We start from the raw sequence: 18,365 nt of genomic DNA, 5'->3' as shown, positions 1-18,365 counted from the left end.
GCATGCTCTAGTTTACTTACAGATGCTGAACGATACTTGGGAGAGTTTTAACATTGCCAGTTTTTTAGTTGCGGCCGTTAAGGAAAGGAAAAGAAGGGCCACTCTTTAATGAAATGTTATAGTTCTCTCACTACTGCGATGATTTATGTTTTAAAGTGGATGTCTTTTTTATTGAATAGTATCCCTTTTATGTATTTTATGATGAAATGTTTTTAGAGTGACTGTCCTTTGTGCTTTAGAATAATTTTTATCAATGAATTTTTGTATAGGTTCATTTCAAAACAACTAAAAGTCGGAGAACTGTCTATTTGTTGAATTTTTAAGGTGTTAAAGATTATTTTAATATGGTCTTTGGATAGGTTTTACTGCTGTTATAAAAGATGTTTGTGGTGTACTTTTTTTTTTTTTTATTAACCGAATAAAGTGAATATGACTGACTGGAACGAAAAATCATTGTCAATGTTAAATATTAGACCACGAGCCTTAATTCTGAAGTGCATTTCTTTTTAGGAGAAGGTGTGTTTATGACCAGTTAAATTGCTGCCTCTAAAAGTGCAAGAAAGATAGTAGCATAAGTGGGCTGATACATTGACCCTGTGTTTTATGCTGTTGTGGGCAGAATCAAACTGTGAATGATAAACAGAGCAATGGATGAAGATATCTGACCAAAAGCCCCTGTATGTATGTATATAAATATATATATTTATGATTTTCTTTGATTACATGAGGCAGCCAAGACAGCAAAAAGCTGTCTCTAGGCTAGAACTAAAAAGGAAATGTTTTGCTGGTGGAATTGGGGCTCGTACCAACCATGTTGAGGTTTCGGAAATTTTGAAAAACATTTCTGTTTTGTTAGTAATTGACTGGAACATGGAGTAGTGTGGTGATTATTTTTTGACCTGTTGTACGATACTCCGATATCTTCATTGCTCCAAATTATGAAGAGCAGTTTAATAAAAGTGCCTTCTAAGAACCTTTTGTTACATTATGATGACTATCGCCCTCCAGGTCATTAAGGATACTAGTTCCAGTCCTGGCCTTTTATGTGATAACCTAATTGTTAGAAGTTTCCTCTTTCTGCAGGGTTGCTGCAGATTCATCCTGCTCTTTTGCTGAAATCTATTTTCCTGTCTGTAACGCTCTGTGCACTTTACCCCCTGCTGACCGGAGGTACATTGCTTGTGCTCCTTCTTCCTCCTTTTAACATGGTTAAATTGGTGTACTACTGATTGGAGGGTTTAATTTACTCATCAGCCTCTAGTATATAGTACCAAATATACTCAGGGCTGGTAAATTAAATGTGACTGGTGGACTGCAGCAACATTGTGCTTTCCACTGCAGTGGAACTGGAAAGCATGTCTCCAGGCCTACCATTATAGCCTGGGTATGCAGTTTTAGACTGCAAATTTGACCTGGCAAAATAACCACTTTTTCACAGGCCTAAACCTTCCATTTAAATATGTATAAGTCACTCTTAGATAGGCCGTATTGTCTATAAGGCAGGGTGCATGCTTTGTAAAAGTACGACACATAAACGTTTATTGGTAAACATGTCCTTGCAGTGAAATGTCCTCAAAGTTATCGGCTGTTCCATGGGAAATCATTGGTATACAATATTTAGTTTAGTACATGTTATCTCTGCCTCAGAAACAGCTACAGATAAAACATTTTGACAATTTGAAATATTTATTACAAGCCGAATTCAATTGTTAAATCAGATCTGTAATAGGTATTTTGGAAAGATGACTTTTAGAAAGTCACCTTTGCCTTGCCTGAACTCCCTTGAAACTACATCTGCATTTGCTGACTCCCTTCTGCTAGTTAGCATGTTTTCAATGGGCAGGAATTAGGTGACAACTAGCTCAAATGAAAGGGCTGAAGGACTTTGGTGGGTGGTGGGACAGTAGGGGTTTGTTGTGCCCTTGACAGCATGGCCTGTTGTACTGGACCCAAGGATTTATTTTACTAAAAGGGAACTACCCTATCACAAGCAGATGTTAATACCCAGGCCTGCACCCTTCTTTGTGCCCCTAGCCAGACTGGCCTCCATCACAATAGACTGCCTAAAACTGCATTTTAGTGTTAGATGTGGGAGGACACTTGAATTATCATAGTACACTACCTCATACCCCCCCCCCCCCCCCCCATCCCTCAGAGCTCAGGTTTAGTGTGTCTGAAGTCTTTGGTAATCTTGAAATTGCCAAAAGTTGATCAGGTTTGGCCCAGGAACCTTTACCCCATTGATTAGAGCACCCCCCAAGGGTCATACCCACCCACAAGCTTGTGCCAGGCATACAGTACGCATATCCAGGCATCCAGTTCAGAATACTCCTGGACCTGTGGAAGGTCAGTAGAAAACTACACCTGCTGTCTGAGGCCTGTGAATGGTCTAGAAGACTGGCCCTGCTCTCCCTCTTGTACCCAGGGCAAAGAAATGGACACCAAGGGTGAGAAGGCTGACCTCCTATTAAACCTACAGGGACAAAACAAGCTACAAAGAGGCATTTCCTGCAACTGGACCTGGACTGGACCCCCCTGTTCACCTCTGCCTGACACCCTAAGTGCCTCGCCTGAGGTCCTGGGGTGGATTGGAACTTAATAGATTAAAGTCAAAAGGTAAAATCTTTGACTAGGGCAAACCTGGTAAGTGTATCCGACCTGGGCTCCCTTGTGGTCAGTATCAAATTGTGCTTAGGTCCTATTTTACTGCTACCATTAACTAGCATTGTCACTTTGTGCTTCTTGGTGCTATTTGTATTTGAAACGTAAAAATAATTCATATCTGCTGTCCCGCTTATCAGATTTCTGTAATTTTGGTGTGACTTTGTGTAATAACATTTTTATGTATTTTACTAATCCATTTTGCAATTTTTATTGGTTTGCATTTCGAATGCATTAATGTTTTAGTACTGCATAAGTACTTTACACAATTCCTCTAGGTTTAGCCTATCTGCTCTGTGCCATAGCTACCAGAGGGTTGAGCACAGGTTAATTTAGTAACAATAAGGTAGCTGCCGGACAAGGAATGTGATGAATACTGAGGTGGCTACTAATACATTGTAAGGTGCTGTAGTCTTGTTTGGCTTCCATTGAACTCATTATATTAGCACACCTGAAAACCTGGCATGTAGGTGAAACGTTCAGTACTGGAGTCAGTGTGCCTAGTGACCTGCAGTTAGGCAGTCTTCCCATCTTACACTGACAAAAGATGCCTCAGGCTCCGTACTATTTGAGCGAATGAGGTTCAGTTTGGGCTATAAGTATTTGGTAAACCAGATATTATGGATGAATGGCAGCCTGATTGCTTTGTGGGTGAACATGTTATAAAATCGTATGTTTCTATTAATCTTGGTCAAATAATGCAGCGGGCTCTTGTTGCTCTTTTCTCTGTGGTGTCGTGTTGGAGCAACACACAACAAAGCAGTGATTAAGAACGCACCACAGGAGTCACACAAGTGTCAATTAGAACTTTTAGAAATTCCTCTTTAGCATTTGTTTAAACTCAGACATGTGAGCAATCCGCCACCTGTGCACAATATCGCCCCTCTGCCTCTAAGTGAGTCCTTTGTCCCAATAACCCTCCTCACTTTCTCCTTCCCAGGAAGCGATGACTATCCAAAGAGGTCGAATGACCTCCAACCTGCGATGCCTCTGCCGGGTCCTATCTCTCACTCTACATGTGGTGTGCAAAATAACAGAATAAAAATAACATTAAAAAAATAATTTAAAAATGGGATGAGGAATGTAAAATACGGAGCATTGGCAATGATATTTGCAGGTTTTACATTTCTGAATTGTGGAAGGGGCTCCACCTAAAGTTTGGGGTGCCTCAACATATGGGAATGTGTGTGAGCGGGTTAGTCATGTTTAACACACGTAGAGAGCTTCTACCACTCCTCACAGTATCGATCAACTGAACTTAATCACAGTAGCACTGTCTAATGAAATCCTGTCTCTACTTATTCAGCAGTTGTTCTAACCCTTAGCTTTTTTTTTTTTTACTTATGGAGCAGGAAAGGATGATTCGGTGTTTGTAGAGCGTGTATTTTTATTTGTATCTTAATGAGCAGGTGCTGTCTTTACCTTTTTAACTGATGCTAATTTTAACCTATTTTAACTATTGTATTTTTTGGACTGTGCATCTCTTATATATTACCGAAATAAAGAGTATTATAATGATGGTATTGATAAACCTTGACAAAACTGGATAAAAACCCTCTCTGTGAGGACCATCAGCCGTAGTGCATGTAAGTACATTTGAGCGAGCGTATCAAAAAATAAAAGCAGTTATAATTGTTTTGGTCCACTTAATAACATATCCCTGTATCAAGGCGCGTGTGGAAATAGAATAATAAATACATACTCCATTGCGGTCAGCGACCGGTCATTGTATATAAAGGTATGTCATGATATATATTTGTGTGTGTTAGAATACGAGGTAATGTTGCAAGTCAGGATTCTGTTGTATTGGAAGAGTTGTGCACTTGATTGCAATGGATAGCAGACTGGTTTAGGTTTAAAGTGAAGGAGACACTAGGATTTCAAAGCCTTTGATTAGATGCTAGCCCTACTTTCCACTCAGCCTGATTTGATTTCTGGTTATGTTTCATTACAGAACTACAGCAGCGATTTCAGATCTTTCAGCAGAACCTGGAAGAGGCGAGGCGGCTACAGGTGTTGGATCAGGGGACAGCTGAATATGGAGTGACCCAATTCAGCGACCTCACAGGTATTTAATTTCCATTTCATCAACACTACCTATTCCAAAGTGACATGAGGCCTTCCTTAGAGAACCAAGCCACACTCTGGACTATGATCCGTGATTGAAATGGAAAGCTACTGGCCTCTAGATGTCAATCCTCATCCTATCTCTCCCTTGGCAGTTCATCATAATTGAGGTCTCGTTGATTATTAATGAAGCAGGTATTTCAGTCACCTTTTATATTGCAGTACATTCACCGTAGGACAGTGCATGATGGACCAAAACCACAAACCATGGACAGACAATGTTTATGAGGCCTATGCAGCCCAATTAGTGACAATATAACAAAACCCTGGGTGTACAGGACACTTGCCTGTGTACCTGTGGAGTTGAATACCACACCCTCATTACTCCATTCTCATTCTTCATCATCACAGGAACTGCTAGTGGATACTTGTATGTAAAACACAACACAGAGGCTGGCAAAGCTCTGTGTTTGAATTTGAGGGCAGTCAATGATGGACCTCAGGTCCTGCTCCCACTACAACAGTTTGTTCATGATCGCAAGAAAAGCTTTCAGTATTTGGAGCTGGAGTGATGAGGCCTCCAAAATGTTGGCAACTAAAGAGTCATCAGGAACATATAGTTATAGTTTATTTAGGGCACAGCCTGCCAATATCCATCTGGGAAACTTGAACATTGTTGACATTCTATGGTTAGACTGTTCTATCATGGAATGGCATCACAGAAGGGGCTGCATTCCCAACATAACTTCTCCTCAACAAACAAGAGCCATAAAACCGTAAACTTATCACAAACAATAATAACTGTAATAGAGAATACATAACTGCAATATAAATCCCATCTACACTGTATAATACCTTAGTTGGGACATCTATTCTATTGTCTAAATCTGAGTTAACATTTGGGTGTAAGAGAGGATCAAGTGCCAATGGTGGTGAAGTATCTACAGATAATATTTTATACATTTTCTCACAAGTTCTTATCCCTTTGCTGGTTGGCAGAAAACTCTTATCTGGTCTGTGTCCATTATATCCGGGGGACATAGCAGGGTCTAAAGTGAGTCAATCCACACCATATAAAATTGGCAAGCACTCAAAACGGTTATTAACTAGAAGATTAAATTAAACCCCATGTGGATGTCCCTTATTTATAGCCCCCATCATTCTTGTTGGTTCCACATTGCTTGGTGGCTGGTAAAAATATCCCAGCGGTAGCAGATTAACACTTTGACAGATTTCCCACTAGATCTAGATATTACCTTAGTAGAGGTAGAATGCACACTAAAGGCTAGTAAAGGGGGAAAAGCCCTGGGTCCAGAAGCTTGCTGCGCAGTTGGACTCATAGAATCATGGTCAGATTCCATTATGGTACCGATTTTTAAGAAGGGTGACCGACAGAATTCGGCCTGTTGTCGCCCTATCTCATTGCTTGATTCGGTGGGTAAAGTGTCAGGTCGCATAGTTCTTAACCGTCTCCAGAACTTTCTATCAGACCTCCAATTTGGATTCAGGGAGGGGCTAGATACAATTGAACAGGGCCTTAATTTAACCATTCTTATGGGGAAATACATAAAGGCAAGAAGGGGAAAATTGTACCTGGCCTTCGTTGATCTTACGGCCGCATTCGATTGCGTATGTCATTGCAAACTATGGAGTAAATTAGAGGTAATGAGGGTGGAGACTCCCATAATTTATTTTTTAAGAGAACTCTATAGAAACGCGAAAGCTTGGGTGCGCTACGGTCTTAATGGAGAGTGCACAGAGTTGTTTCAAGTGGAGAGGGGGGTTAGACAGGGCTGTGTCCTGGCACCCTTCCTATTTACATTATATACTAATGGGCTGGAACAAGCCATGTTGAAACGATGCCGGGACTTACCACAATTGCAGAAACGCCCCTTACCCGCCCTACTCTACGCGGACGACGCTGTAATCATGGCAAACACCAATGGGTCTACAGCGTGCAATGGATAGCTATAATGAGTTTATGAAAAACCTAGACTTAAGAAGAAATATCACTAAAACCTTTATAATGAACAGGTGGAAGGAAGCAGAAGGACATCCATATAGAGAACAAAAAAGTGGAGACTACAATAACATATCCCTATTTAGGCATTTTAATTGACAATAAGGGCTCATGGCGCCAAGCAATTACAGCCAGGAAACTACTCTTTATGAGAACAATGGTGGCCTTAGTGAATTTCTCTCAAAAGTTAGGCAAGAGGCCCCCGGTAGAGATGCTTCAAATCTATCAAGCTAAGTGTGTTAGTCCAGTGATCTAGGGGCTGGGGATATTGCAATGTAAATGAAATCCAGAAAGTGGAGAACGCCTTTTTAAGATATTTATTGGCAGTCCCACGAGGCACCTCAACGTACATATGCCATACCGAGTTAGGGATACCATACATCACAGACATAATAAAAGTCCAACCGGTACTACTATGGCACCGGATTTGGTTGTCCCCAAGAGCAACATTTAATCGGAATTTACTGAGCGATAGCCTCAAGTCAGAAAATGTTTTGAAGATTGGGTGGTTTAAATTTATAAAAGAGTTTCTGACGGACATAGGTTTATCTGAGTTTTATAAAATCCCTATATTGATAGGGTCCATCCCCAGAAAAACCTTCAAAAAGCAATGTATGACCCACATGGAGGCAAATAGATTTGCCTCCGAGGCATTCAAGCCTACGGTACAAAGTAATCAAATGATGCGGCCAACACATAGTATTCAATCATACTTAACGTATACATTAAGTGGGTATGATAGATTTCTGCTAACACGTCTTAGACTTGATGTATTTCACCGCATTGGTAAGCTTTCTGACAATGACTGATTGGGCAAAAATTCTACCTAATTGCCCCTTTGATGCAGTTTCGCCCCAAACATCAATGCACGTATTACTGTTCTGTAAATTTTATAAGGAACACAGAAAAAAGTGGATTAAACCAATATTGAAAATATGGGGGATGAGACAATGCCGTCCAGCTTACCTTGCATTGCAGCTTTTAGACACGGAGTGCTTTACGAGACAAATAGCACAATTTTTGAAAAGTTCTATTAGACATAGAAAGCATCTCTGAATAATGTTTTATATTGGAGTTTATTCCCAGGCTTTTCCTTTTAATTATTTTTTGGATTTCTAAACCTTGTTTTAACCTTTTTTAATCAATTCTTACTAATTGGATTGTACAATAGTAATGAAATGGAACTATCAAATTATGCAATTGCTTAAATCAACTGTTTTATGACTACAGGTCAATATTCATAAGTTATAAGTGTTATTATAAAATTGTGTTTTTATGGTTTTTAATGTGTTAAATGAAAACCGAATAAAGCTGACTTGAATTGAATTGACAGAAGACTATGGGAGTGCTAGCTCTTTTAATAGTTTCTACCAGGCCTGGTTTTAAATGAGAGAACCACGCTGTCTCCTTGTAGAGTTTTACGGCCCCTCTCGACATAGCTCACTCTTCTGACCATTTTTATGTCGGAAAACAGGGCCTGTCTTCACTCTGTTTTACTTCCCACCCAGTTCAGAGTTTTGTTCCCCAAAGTGTTCCAAGATTCACTTTCTAGATCTGACAAGATAAAGACATTTACTAGTATCGCCACATATGGAGATACAGCTGGTGGCAGTTCCAAACAATCATTAATATATGTATAACTGGTCTGTGTAAACTTGCCTGTAGTAGAGTGTGTATTCCCTATAGCACATGGTTCTCCAACCTTGTTGTTATTTTTCATCATCGATACTGCAGGGTTAAGGTGTAATGAGGGTCCAGCGTTACGGGTTAATAATTTTTTGGACTACACTCTTTGCAAATCCAGTCTGGGATTGATATATCTCTGGTGTGGCCCATCTGATTAATATTTCCGGGTATTTCCTCCCCTCTAGAAACCCCGGAAGCTTCCACATGCTTTTGTGTTGCCGGCTGTACCTGTTTCGCCTTCATCATATCCATATAGGCAGTAAACAAAGGTTCTATTTGATTGACTTTAGAAGTTAAGGCGGTGATCTCATAAATGTATCTAGTGTTTATACAAGGGAGGTCAATTTTTTCATATCGCCTGGTTGAATTTTGGGGATCATTTTAGCAGAGGTTTTAATTTTTGTTGCCTATTTACCTACGGTGGAGCTTGGCTTTGGCTTAGAGATTTTAGAGCAAGTGTTTCTTACCCCAGTCAAACCCACTTTAGGGCTAATCTGTGGGTTTCTGGTGTGTTTTGATGGTTGTTGCAGGTCAAGCTCACTAATAGAGATAGATTCAGAAACAATTTGGACACACCCATTTTGACTTTTCGATCTATTCTCGGTTCCATTCTCTAATTAAGAAACATGCTCTACTCCTTGCACCTGCACAGATGGTACTATGGTGCCCTCCCCACCAGAGTTCAGAGTCTCTTCAACAGTTAGTATTTGTTTTTCTTTTGCTCCCATCGCACCGGTTATGTAATTCATTAACGGTGCACATGCTTTGCTTGGTGATTTGTTCTTTAGTGTATTTACGGCCTTTATTTTTCCCATTTCAAACAAGGCAGGTGAAAAAAAAGAAAAAAGGAAAGTAAAATATGAGTCACTTGTTCTTTGCCGAATTATGAATATCACGGTCCAGACGTTAAATGAGTAAGACAAAAAAAAGCTACTTCGGAAACCAGGGCAGTAAAACAAAATGTTTTAGATTAATACAGCACATGTCTTGTCCAATTCAATGCAGTTGATTTTAGTCCAATTCAATGCAGTTCAATGACACACAAAGGACTTGGGAAGAACGCACTGGCAGTAAATCATTTGGCAAGCAGAACCAAAAAGGGTGGCCCTGCCCTGCCTCTTCCTGTCGCTGTCTTTCTATGTGCCATAGATGGACTCTATCATCACATCAATAGAAAGCTGGTTTGGCAATGAAAACAAGAAAAATTTCAGTGTGTAATCGCTTTACCCAAAACAAATGGCAAAAATGACACTTGAGCAATACAAATGCCAGATTGCAAACATCAGAGAAATGAACGACATTGAACACCTTGAAGCTGTAGCAGTCAGATGGATTGAGATCTGGTCAACGGAGGATGAGCAGTTTGACAATGGATTTCAGGATTTGTTAAACCACGCAGATTTATTTTCATCAGTCCAGCACGCAATTCTCATTGCTCTCACATTACCAGTGATCACTTACACAGTGGAATGGTCTTTCAGCACAATGAGAGGGGTGAAAGCCTGGTTGAGGTCGACAGTGGCAGATGATTGCTTACCAGGTGTGTGTATGATGAGCATACATTGAGCAAAAATTGATGAAGAAAAACAACACCTGATTGAAAAAGTAACTGATAAATTAGCATAAGACCACAGACGTTTGCAGTTCCTTTTTCGAGATCACTAACCAGTGAACAAAAACTGTTTAAAACTACTTATTGAAAAATGTGATTGTTAAATTTTAACAAGTGTCGATGTTTACAGTTCCAAACCTGCAACAGTTATCCAGTTAAAGTTTATATTTTTTATTTTCCAATTTGGATTAGAAAAATTGTTGTTCATATACATATATTTAAGTTAATATATTTAATGTTATTTTATTTTTTATTTTTTACTCTTTCTATTTTTAATTAAGTCTTTTAATTAACATTTGCTCAGTACATCTGACCTTTACATAGGTATTACAACAAAACGGAACAGTAATTTCTCGTATAATACATTTCTTATACCGTAAGTCTGTTCCCCACCGGATCGTGGCCTAATGCTGTTGCTGCCTACTGAAAGTAAAGGGGTCCCAATTACATTCCTTTAATGATCTACCTTTGCTCTTTCATCATCTGTTCCGCACACTTTGTTTTAATGTCCCCTGTATGCAATCAATGGCCCCCAAACCTTATCCCATTTTCGCGGGCAACCTCTGGCTTTATATGTTGCTTTCTCAGCTCCTGCGCACCAATCCAAGTCTTCCCCCCCTTTCCCTTAAGTCTGGTGTTCGATTTGCCCCCCACATTCTTGCTAGATTTCTTTTTGCCACAACTGTTGCTATTTAAAGCCACATTAGTTTGTATTTGGTCCATTTTGTCTCGCCTGTCACACTCAACAATAGCCATCGTGGCTCCAATGGAATCTCTAAGTTGGTGACCTCAGACATGATTCGAGTTACTGCCTTCCAATAATTATGGATGTGGCTACACTCCCAAATTATATTTTAAAAAGAGCCACTTTCCCCACTTCCTCTTGCACAATACTTAGATGTGCCATGACCTAGTTGGTGTAGTAATGTTCTAGAAGCGTATGACTTGTGGAGGATGCGCAGCTGGATGAGATGAAATCGGGCCCTTATAGCTACCTTACCTCCGGCTCTGCACTGTTTCCTCCCAATCGTCATCCTCCAGGAGTCCTAGTTCCATCTCCCATGCTCCCCTCAGGGGGTCTATTGGGTTAGGTGAGTTTGTAAATGATTTTCCTATATGTTAAAGAGGTTTCCTTGGTCCTCATTGGGTCAATCAACAATCTGTCCTCTAGTGGCGAGTATTCTGACAGGGTTTCCTCTCCCCTCATATGTTGGCATAGGGCATGTCACAGTTGGAGGTATCTGTATCTTTCTGCATCCACCAATTCATATTCTTTTTGTAGAGGTTCAAACTTTAACTCTGCATGTCCGCTCCAGATATCGCGTAGGCTTTCGATCACCAACAATTCCCATTTTTTTAATCCTGAAAAGGCCCCCACCTCTCGTGGCAGGTCGCTGTCCCATAGAGGAGTCCTCCCTGTCAACTTACCTTCCAATCCTAGGTGTTTGGAAGTTTCACACCAGTCACGCACCACTGTCTGTGTGTGTGTTGGAAGCTGTCTTTCCCTACCTCTACGTTAGAGTACTACTAGATAGCCCTTTTCTCCCATAGCCCAACGGTCTCCTCGAAAGGCCGGATCATTGCGATCCGTGAATGACCAATCATTCACCACTGCCAATTGCGAGGCCCAATAGTATTTTCTAATGTCGTGGACTGCGAGACCAATGCCAGTGCAAAGATCAGTGGTGAGAACAGACACCTTGCCTTGTGCCACTCCTGAGTGAGCAGGGACGTGAAATTACTCCAGTAACCCGTACCCTGGCTTGCGGGTCCTGATACAAATGCTTTACCCACTTGAAAAACTTAGGTCCTAAGCCCAGTCTGTGCAGCGTTTCAAACATGTATTGCCATTCAACACTATCAAACGCCATTTGTGCGTCCAGGGACAGGAGCACTGCATCCTCCCTTTGCTCCGCTTTGGTCCAGTGTATGACCCCATAAAATCTCCTTAGATTAAGTCTTGTGCTTCTATGTGGCATGCACCCTGATTTTACTGTTTGTAATCTGGTCGCTAGTGCCCTAGCTATTACTTTCGCCTTAGTATTGAATAGCGAAATTGGTCTTTAGGACCCGCAATCCGTTGGGGGTTTACCTTTCTTTGGTATCACTACTATCGTAGCTGCTCGCACATCTACTGGTAATTCCCCTCTTTCCCTGGACTCCTGATACATGTTAAATAGGTGGGGCACAATCTTAATCGCTACACTTTTGTACAGTTCCACTGGCAAACCATTAGGACCTGCTGCCTTATCTGATTGTAGATCGGTGAAGACGCTCGTTATTTCCTCTACTGTAAGTCTTGATCTAACATGTCTCTATCTTCTTCAGATAGTGATTGGAGGTTGATTTCTCTCAGTAATCCTGCACAGTCCGCTACAGTGCGCGCAGAGGAGGGGCTATAGAGTGCCTCGTAGTATTGTGCGAATGCTTCCGCTATATCCTCCCCAGTACTAGGAGTTTCTCCTTCAGAGGTATGTATTTCCAAAACCCAATCTCTCTCTCTGTCTCTTTATTCTAGCCCGGCAATCATTTTATTTGCTTTATTGCATATGTTCTTTAGTTTCCTCTGGGTTGCTAAGCCTTGTGCGCGTGCCTTATGCTCACTCAAATTTCTAAGTTCTTGCTGTTTGAGCCGAAGCCTATGTTTTGTAGTCGTATCCAAGTCCCACCCACCCCAAGTCGCTCATTCCAGTTGGCTTATCTCTCGTTCAAGCTCTTCGAACTCTTGAGTTTGTTCTTTCTTATGGGTGCCCATTTGTGCCTGGACATTTCCCCTAATCACTGTGTAATACGCCTCCCAAAGAGTGGAGGCGGTGTCTACTGACCCCTCGTTCTCTTGAAAATACTGTGTTGTGCATGCCTGTATTTTCTCCACAAATTGTTTGTTTTTGAAGTACCATGGGTTCAGTCTCAGGGGCAGAAAGCTCCTTCTCACTGGCCCCTGCAACTGCACCTCTACTCAGGAATGGTGCGAGGTATGATCCCCTCATGCATTTTAAGTGTAAATAGGTAGTCTATCCGGGAATGACTGTTATGCGCTGCTGAGGTATATGTATGTTGTCAACTTGTTGGATTGTGTGTCCTCCACAGGTCTATCATCCCCATTGCTGCTATAAATCCCTCCAGGGGCTCTCTACTCCCGGTCCCAACAGCCCCGATAATCTGTCTATCTGCGGGTCCATAACTGAGTTTATATCTCCTCCCAAAATACCCATTGGCATTTCGAGTTGTAAATCTCCTAGTGCTAGGATGGTGTCCATGTGTAATTTTGGGGGTACGTTGACAGAGCATAGATTTTACCCTACCAAGTGCCAGTCGGTGCTACATATCTGCCCATGCTATTGCACCAACACCTACCCCAAATTAATGGGACTGTTGTCTTGACAAGTATCCCCACTCCCGAGAACCCGATGTATATCCTGCATGTGATTGAAGTTTGTATCTCCATCGATCAAGAGCTTTATAGTGGTTGCCCCTCAAATGTGTCTCCTGAAGTAATACTATGTCTGGGGTGTGTCGTCACAGGTATTGTAGTACTAGTGTTCGTTTTATCTTACTGCCAAGTCCATTGACATTCCATGTCAACATTTTCAGTGCCATATTGAGGTGAGTTTCTTGGTGTAATATCTCAGATCACTCCCCGTATGTACTCTGTAGGACCCCTGTCTACCAGGTGGATATTTTGATGTGCTAGTTAGAAAGAGCTGATCAGTATCACTACGGCCTGTTTCGTTGCGAGTCTGTGTAGATCTATGTTGATAATTTCCGAGTGTGAGAAAAAAAGACAACATCATAAATTCACCCAAGGTGGCTATTTACTTTCCCCAAACTATGACCCCCAGGGGCGTAACACAGGCCCCCGCAGTGCGGGGGGCCCCCAAGCTCCAGGGGGCCCCCTCAGCACAACACTCTGGCTATAGAGCTCATGATTGAACCCAGAGGGGGGCCCTCCACGTGCCTTGCAGGGAGGCCCCCTCAAGTTTTGTTACACCAGTGATGACCCCCCCTACCCTGCTACTCTGCTTGACAGGTCTAGAACCACCCACCACTCCAACTTGCAGAGAGCCTGTAGTCCCTTGTAAAACTGTACCATGCTGGGGTGAGCTAAAGCCCCCTGCTAGTCCACAAATACAATATTACAGCTTGCCCATTCGTTCTCGGCTATATCACTCCCTTGCATTGGGGTTGTGTTTCTTAGTTTTACTATCCCCAATCCCCGGATCCTCGCCCCATCCTCCCCTGAACCCTCTCACCAGTTTCATAGAAGTAGAGTTACCCTGTCCATATCTGAGTCAGGTTCACTCTCTTTGTCGGAGTGTCCTCCTTTCCCTCCCGATATCTCCGATCCATTTCTTTCTATTCTGACACCCCCTTCCGAGCCTGTGGGTTTCCGCTGTTCTTTAGCCTTGGGAGACTTCTGCTTTACGACTTTCCACCCCTCCATCCACTCCCAGGCCTCTTCTGGTGTGGGAAAAATTCAGGATTTCCCCTCTGCCATTATTTTCAGCCTCGCCAGATACAGCATCATGTACTTAATGTCCTTTTTCCGTAATTCTCACTTTACTGTTTCAAAGTTACGAAGCAACTTTTGTACCTGTAGAGTAAAGTCAGGGAAGAAGTGTATCGTCACATTTTCGTACAGGAGGTCTTTGTGAACACGTGCTGCTTGTAGGATTGCATCCCTGTCCCTATAGTTCAGGATCCTTGCAATTATCGTTTGCGGCGGTGCTCCCGGTTTTCGTATTGGGGCTCTGTGCGCACGTTCAGCAGTAAAATAGTTGTTTAGATGTTTAGGGTGTAGGTGATTTAGAACAAGATCCTCCAGAAAGAGGTCTACACTCTGGCCCTCCATTCCCTCCGAAACGCCCACTACCCTTATGTTGTTGCGTCTTGCGCTCCCCTCCTGATCTTCGAGCATTCCTGCCATAGCGCCTTGTTACTGCTTTAGATGTTTAATTTGTTCCTCCAATTTCTGTGTAGTGGCTTGCAGCTGTGCTATGTTTCCCTCCACTGCTATTACTTTTTCAGTTATTTTCCAAAAATCTGCCCTCAGTAAATGTAATCAAACAGTAACCGTGTCAGTCTTAGGTTCAATAGTATCTCTGAGATCTGTTATGGTCACCATAATGGCAGTCAGCGAGGGTTCCGCCGACCCCACTTCCTCCGACTGTGCTCCTGGAGCCACTGCCGGGGTCTTTGTGACCGCGCAGTTCTCCATCTTGTTGGCTTGTATGATGGATGAGGCCTTTGGTTTCACCATTTCTTGTTGTTTGATAAGTGGGAAGGAGGTATTCTACTAATTTGTGTGGTCTCTTCACCCCTGTATATTATCCCTTACTATTCAGGGTGCCTTGTTTATTAGGCTACAGGCCCCTCTTCGTCCGGCCAATTACCCCAGGTTCGTTGCCTCTTCTTCCGGTCGCCTCCGTAGTTCCTTTAGGCAAACCTGTGGCTGGGAGCGGTTAGTGGTCTCTTCAGTTCTCCCTTTTCCGGGTGTCTGTCACTCTTTCGATGAATGATCCCCCTGCCCAGGCCCTCGCGTGGTGTTCCCCCGGTTCCATCTGGCACTGCGTATGGTTGTAGAGTTGTTGGCCTGTTCTGGCCTGCCTGGCTTCATCTGCAGGGTGGGATTTAGCTGTATTTCCCCGTTTCTCCCAGCAGCATGTCAACTAGTCTCTGCTGGGTACCTGCAATTTCACTTAATTTATTGTGAGCCAGTGGGAGTCTGCTCCGGCTCTGGCACTCAGCTTTATTTCCGGCCATCTCTCTATTCGGCCTCGTTTTACCACCGGGCCTGCGCTGCTGCGTCTGCTCGATCTCACCTGCAACAAGCATTGCTTCCTCAAACAGGGACGGCAGTCTCACCGGCCTCCGTGGGTCCGTAGATGGTTCTTTCACCGGAGCATTTAGTCACCAGTTGCCTCCCTTCGGCCGCTCGTCTCGTAGCCCGGTCTTGGTCTTCAAAGCTGTGGGTGCGGCCTTCCTTTCTGCCTAGCAACCTGCTCCGTCGTCCACATGCAGTGTATCGAGTGCCACTTCCGCTCGGTTCTGCCGGCTTTCCTCCGGTTTCTGGCCGATACACTTGTGAGTCGGGGGCTCTGGGGTTGAATTTCGGCTTTTCCGCCCCTATGCATGTCCGGAACAGTGTATGGATTACGGCCTTTCACTTTAGAAAAACCAGAGCTTCACTCAAGTGCGGCCATTAAAGGCGGCTCCTAGCCACGCCCCCAATGGTATTTATTTTAATATATTTAAGTTAATACATTTTCAAAATAAATACATTTGTCTTATATTTTAATTGTCATTTGTTTTTGCTCGTTAACACAAAATGCAGATTCTACATTTTTTTTTTATAATTCAGTTACATTGTCTTGATCATGTGTGTGTGAATAATGTGGTGAATTCAATAGTGTTAGCATAAAAACAGATTAGAAATTGTTAATCGGACAATGGTAGCTTGAACCTTCTATTAAGCTTTTGCATTAGGTTTCTCATCCCTTTGCATGCCTTCGCTTTATGTGATAATGATTATGCCCCTGCCCTTTGACATTATTAAAAAGTGTCAGAGAATGGTTGAAGTTAAAATTATGGTACCCCCCCAATCAAAAAAATTCTGCAGATGCCCATGCCCCCCATATTTGTTGTTGCTTTTGTCAGTCTGCCATTCTGGATGCACAGACCAAGATCTTCGAATCCAAGCCTGGATCCAGGAATCTATTTGCTTGAATCCAGGCCAAGATCCTGAATCCAAGGATCATGATACACAGATTAAAGAGTAAACAAGAAAAACCTAAAACTTGCTCTGCATAGCCAAAAACCATTGCCGCTAGGTTGTAGGATGGGTTCTGGACCCAGGTTATAGGCCTTCCTACCCAAGCCCCCAGAGTCACTGCACTCATATAGCTAATTTAAGTGGGATTGGTCTCTGTACCCAGAGCCTGCTGTGCGCGGCCTCTGGTCATGCACAGTAACTTCAATCGGAAGGGGCCTGACCACTGGCCAGATATATAGCCTGGCTGTGTGCCAAGAGCCTGTTCCGCATGGCCAAAGGCCTCATTCAGCTGGTTTAGGCTGTATGAAGGCTGGCACATGGTACAGCCATAAGATCCATCCAGAGGCTGCTGCACACAGCAGAATGCACGTACAGCTGACTTGGGAAGGATGGGAGTGAGTGCTGTATATCATAAATTAAACACTGAACAACTTTGTAGAAAGTACGTAATGGCTGTCTGTACTCAGATGAAATTAACATGCATTTATAAGAACTTTAAGAATTTCATTAAAAAAGCACAGTTAAATGTATGTTATGGTTACAATAAAAAATCCACTAAATGTTCCCATTTGTGGTTTGCTACACAAACATATCTCTCACCCTGGTCTCATGCGGCTTATGACCTCACACAATATAGCTAGATAGATAGATAGATAGATAGATAGATAGATAGATAGATAGATAGATAGATAGATAGATAAATAGATAGAACTACACTCATATTGTAGCATCTCAAACATGAAGTGCTCTACCTAGAAGGGTGTGGTGTTCGGCAGTGCTTAATTTGGGCTGGTGCTTTCCAGGGCTTAGCACCAGCAGTTTTGACAGCCCACCAGATGGTGGTGTTGTCTGTCTAATTTTAACATTAGAACAACAGTGTATTCCCAATTCAGTATGCATTAAAAATGAATAACACCTGCAGCCCACGCCATTCTTACCATTTTGGGAAGCCTGGAATCGCCTGAATTGTCACACTTGTAAGAGTTTGATGGTTAGTAGTTGTGTTGGTTCTGTCATTGGCAGCACTGGCCGGTGCAGTGGGTGGTGGAAGGTACAGTGGCCATGTGAGAAGGGGTCTAGCACTTATATTTTTACAAATTAAGCACTGCGTGCGGGGCTCGATTAAGACGAATTTGTAAACAGGATGTAATGGTGAAGGAGGGTGCTAACATGTTATAATAAAATTCCCAGCAGATAACCTCCTTGGAATCATGCAGTCTCTTGCCTTATTCCACGATGACAGGAGAAGGACCCTGCTCACTGCGCTCCCTGACAACACCTTAGCTCCTTTCTCCATTTGAAGACGATCTTCCATATTGCAGCCCTGATCAATAGATTTTTTTAAAATCCACCACGTGGTCCCCCCAATAAGAGTAGTAAATTTTGCAAACTGTGAGGACACATACTTCAATCTCTAAAAGATGTATCTAATGACGTTCAAGTTTCATAATCTTAAATAAAGATAATCCTGTGCCCCCTAAAAAACACTTGCTCCTTTTGGGTATCCGTCCTTCCGCGAACTTGCTGTATATTGTCGGAGCAAAAGA

At 42.5% G+C, this 18,365-nt stretch overlaps 1 protein-coding gene across 8 annotated transcripts in view; it reads left to right on the top strand.

Annotated features, from left to right (window-relative positions):
• Positions 1–18,365, top strand: part of CTSW (cathepsin W) — a 1,394,816-nt gene that overhangs the window by 648,033 nt on the left and 728,418 nt on the right. For all 8 annotated transcript variants that reach the window (XM_085625446.1, XM_085625448.1, XM_085625452.1 and 5 more), the window contains one exon: positions 4,616–4,729. In XM_085625446.1, coding sequence (XP_085481572.1) covers positions 4,616–4,729 — 114 coding nt within the window. The remainder of the gene's footprint in view (positions 1–4,615; positions 4,730–18,365) is intronic.

The sequence above is a fragment of the Triturus cristatus genome, chromosome 9 (assembly GCF_964204655.1).
Source record: "Triturus cristatus chromosome 9, aTriCri1.1, whole genome shotgun sequence".
Taxonomy (NCBI): Eukaryota; Metazoa; Chordata; class Amphibia; order Caudata; family Salamandridae; genus Triturus; species Triturus cristatus.
Note: the sequence above shows the minus strand (reverse complement) of the source record. Positions and strands in the feature narration are given on the sequence as shown.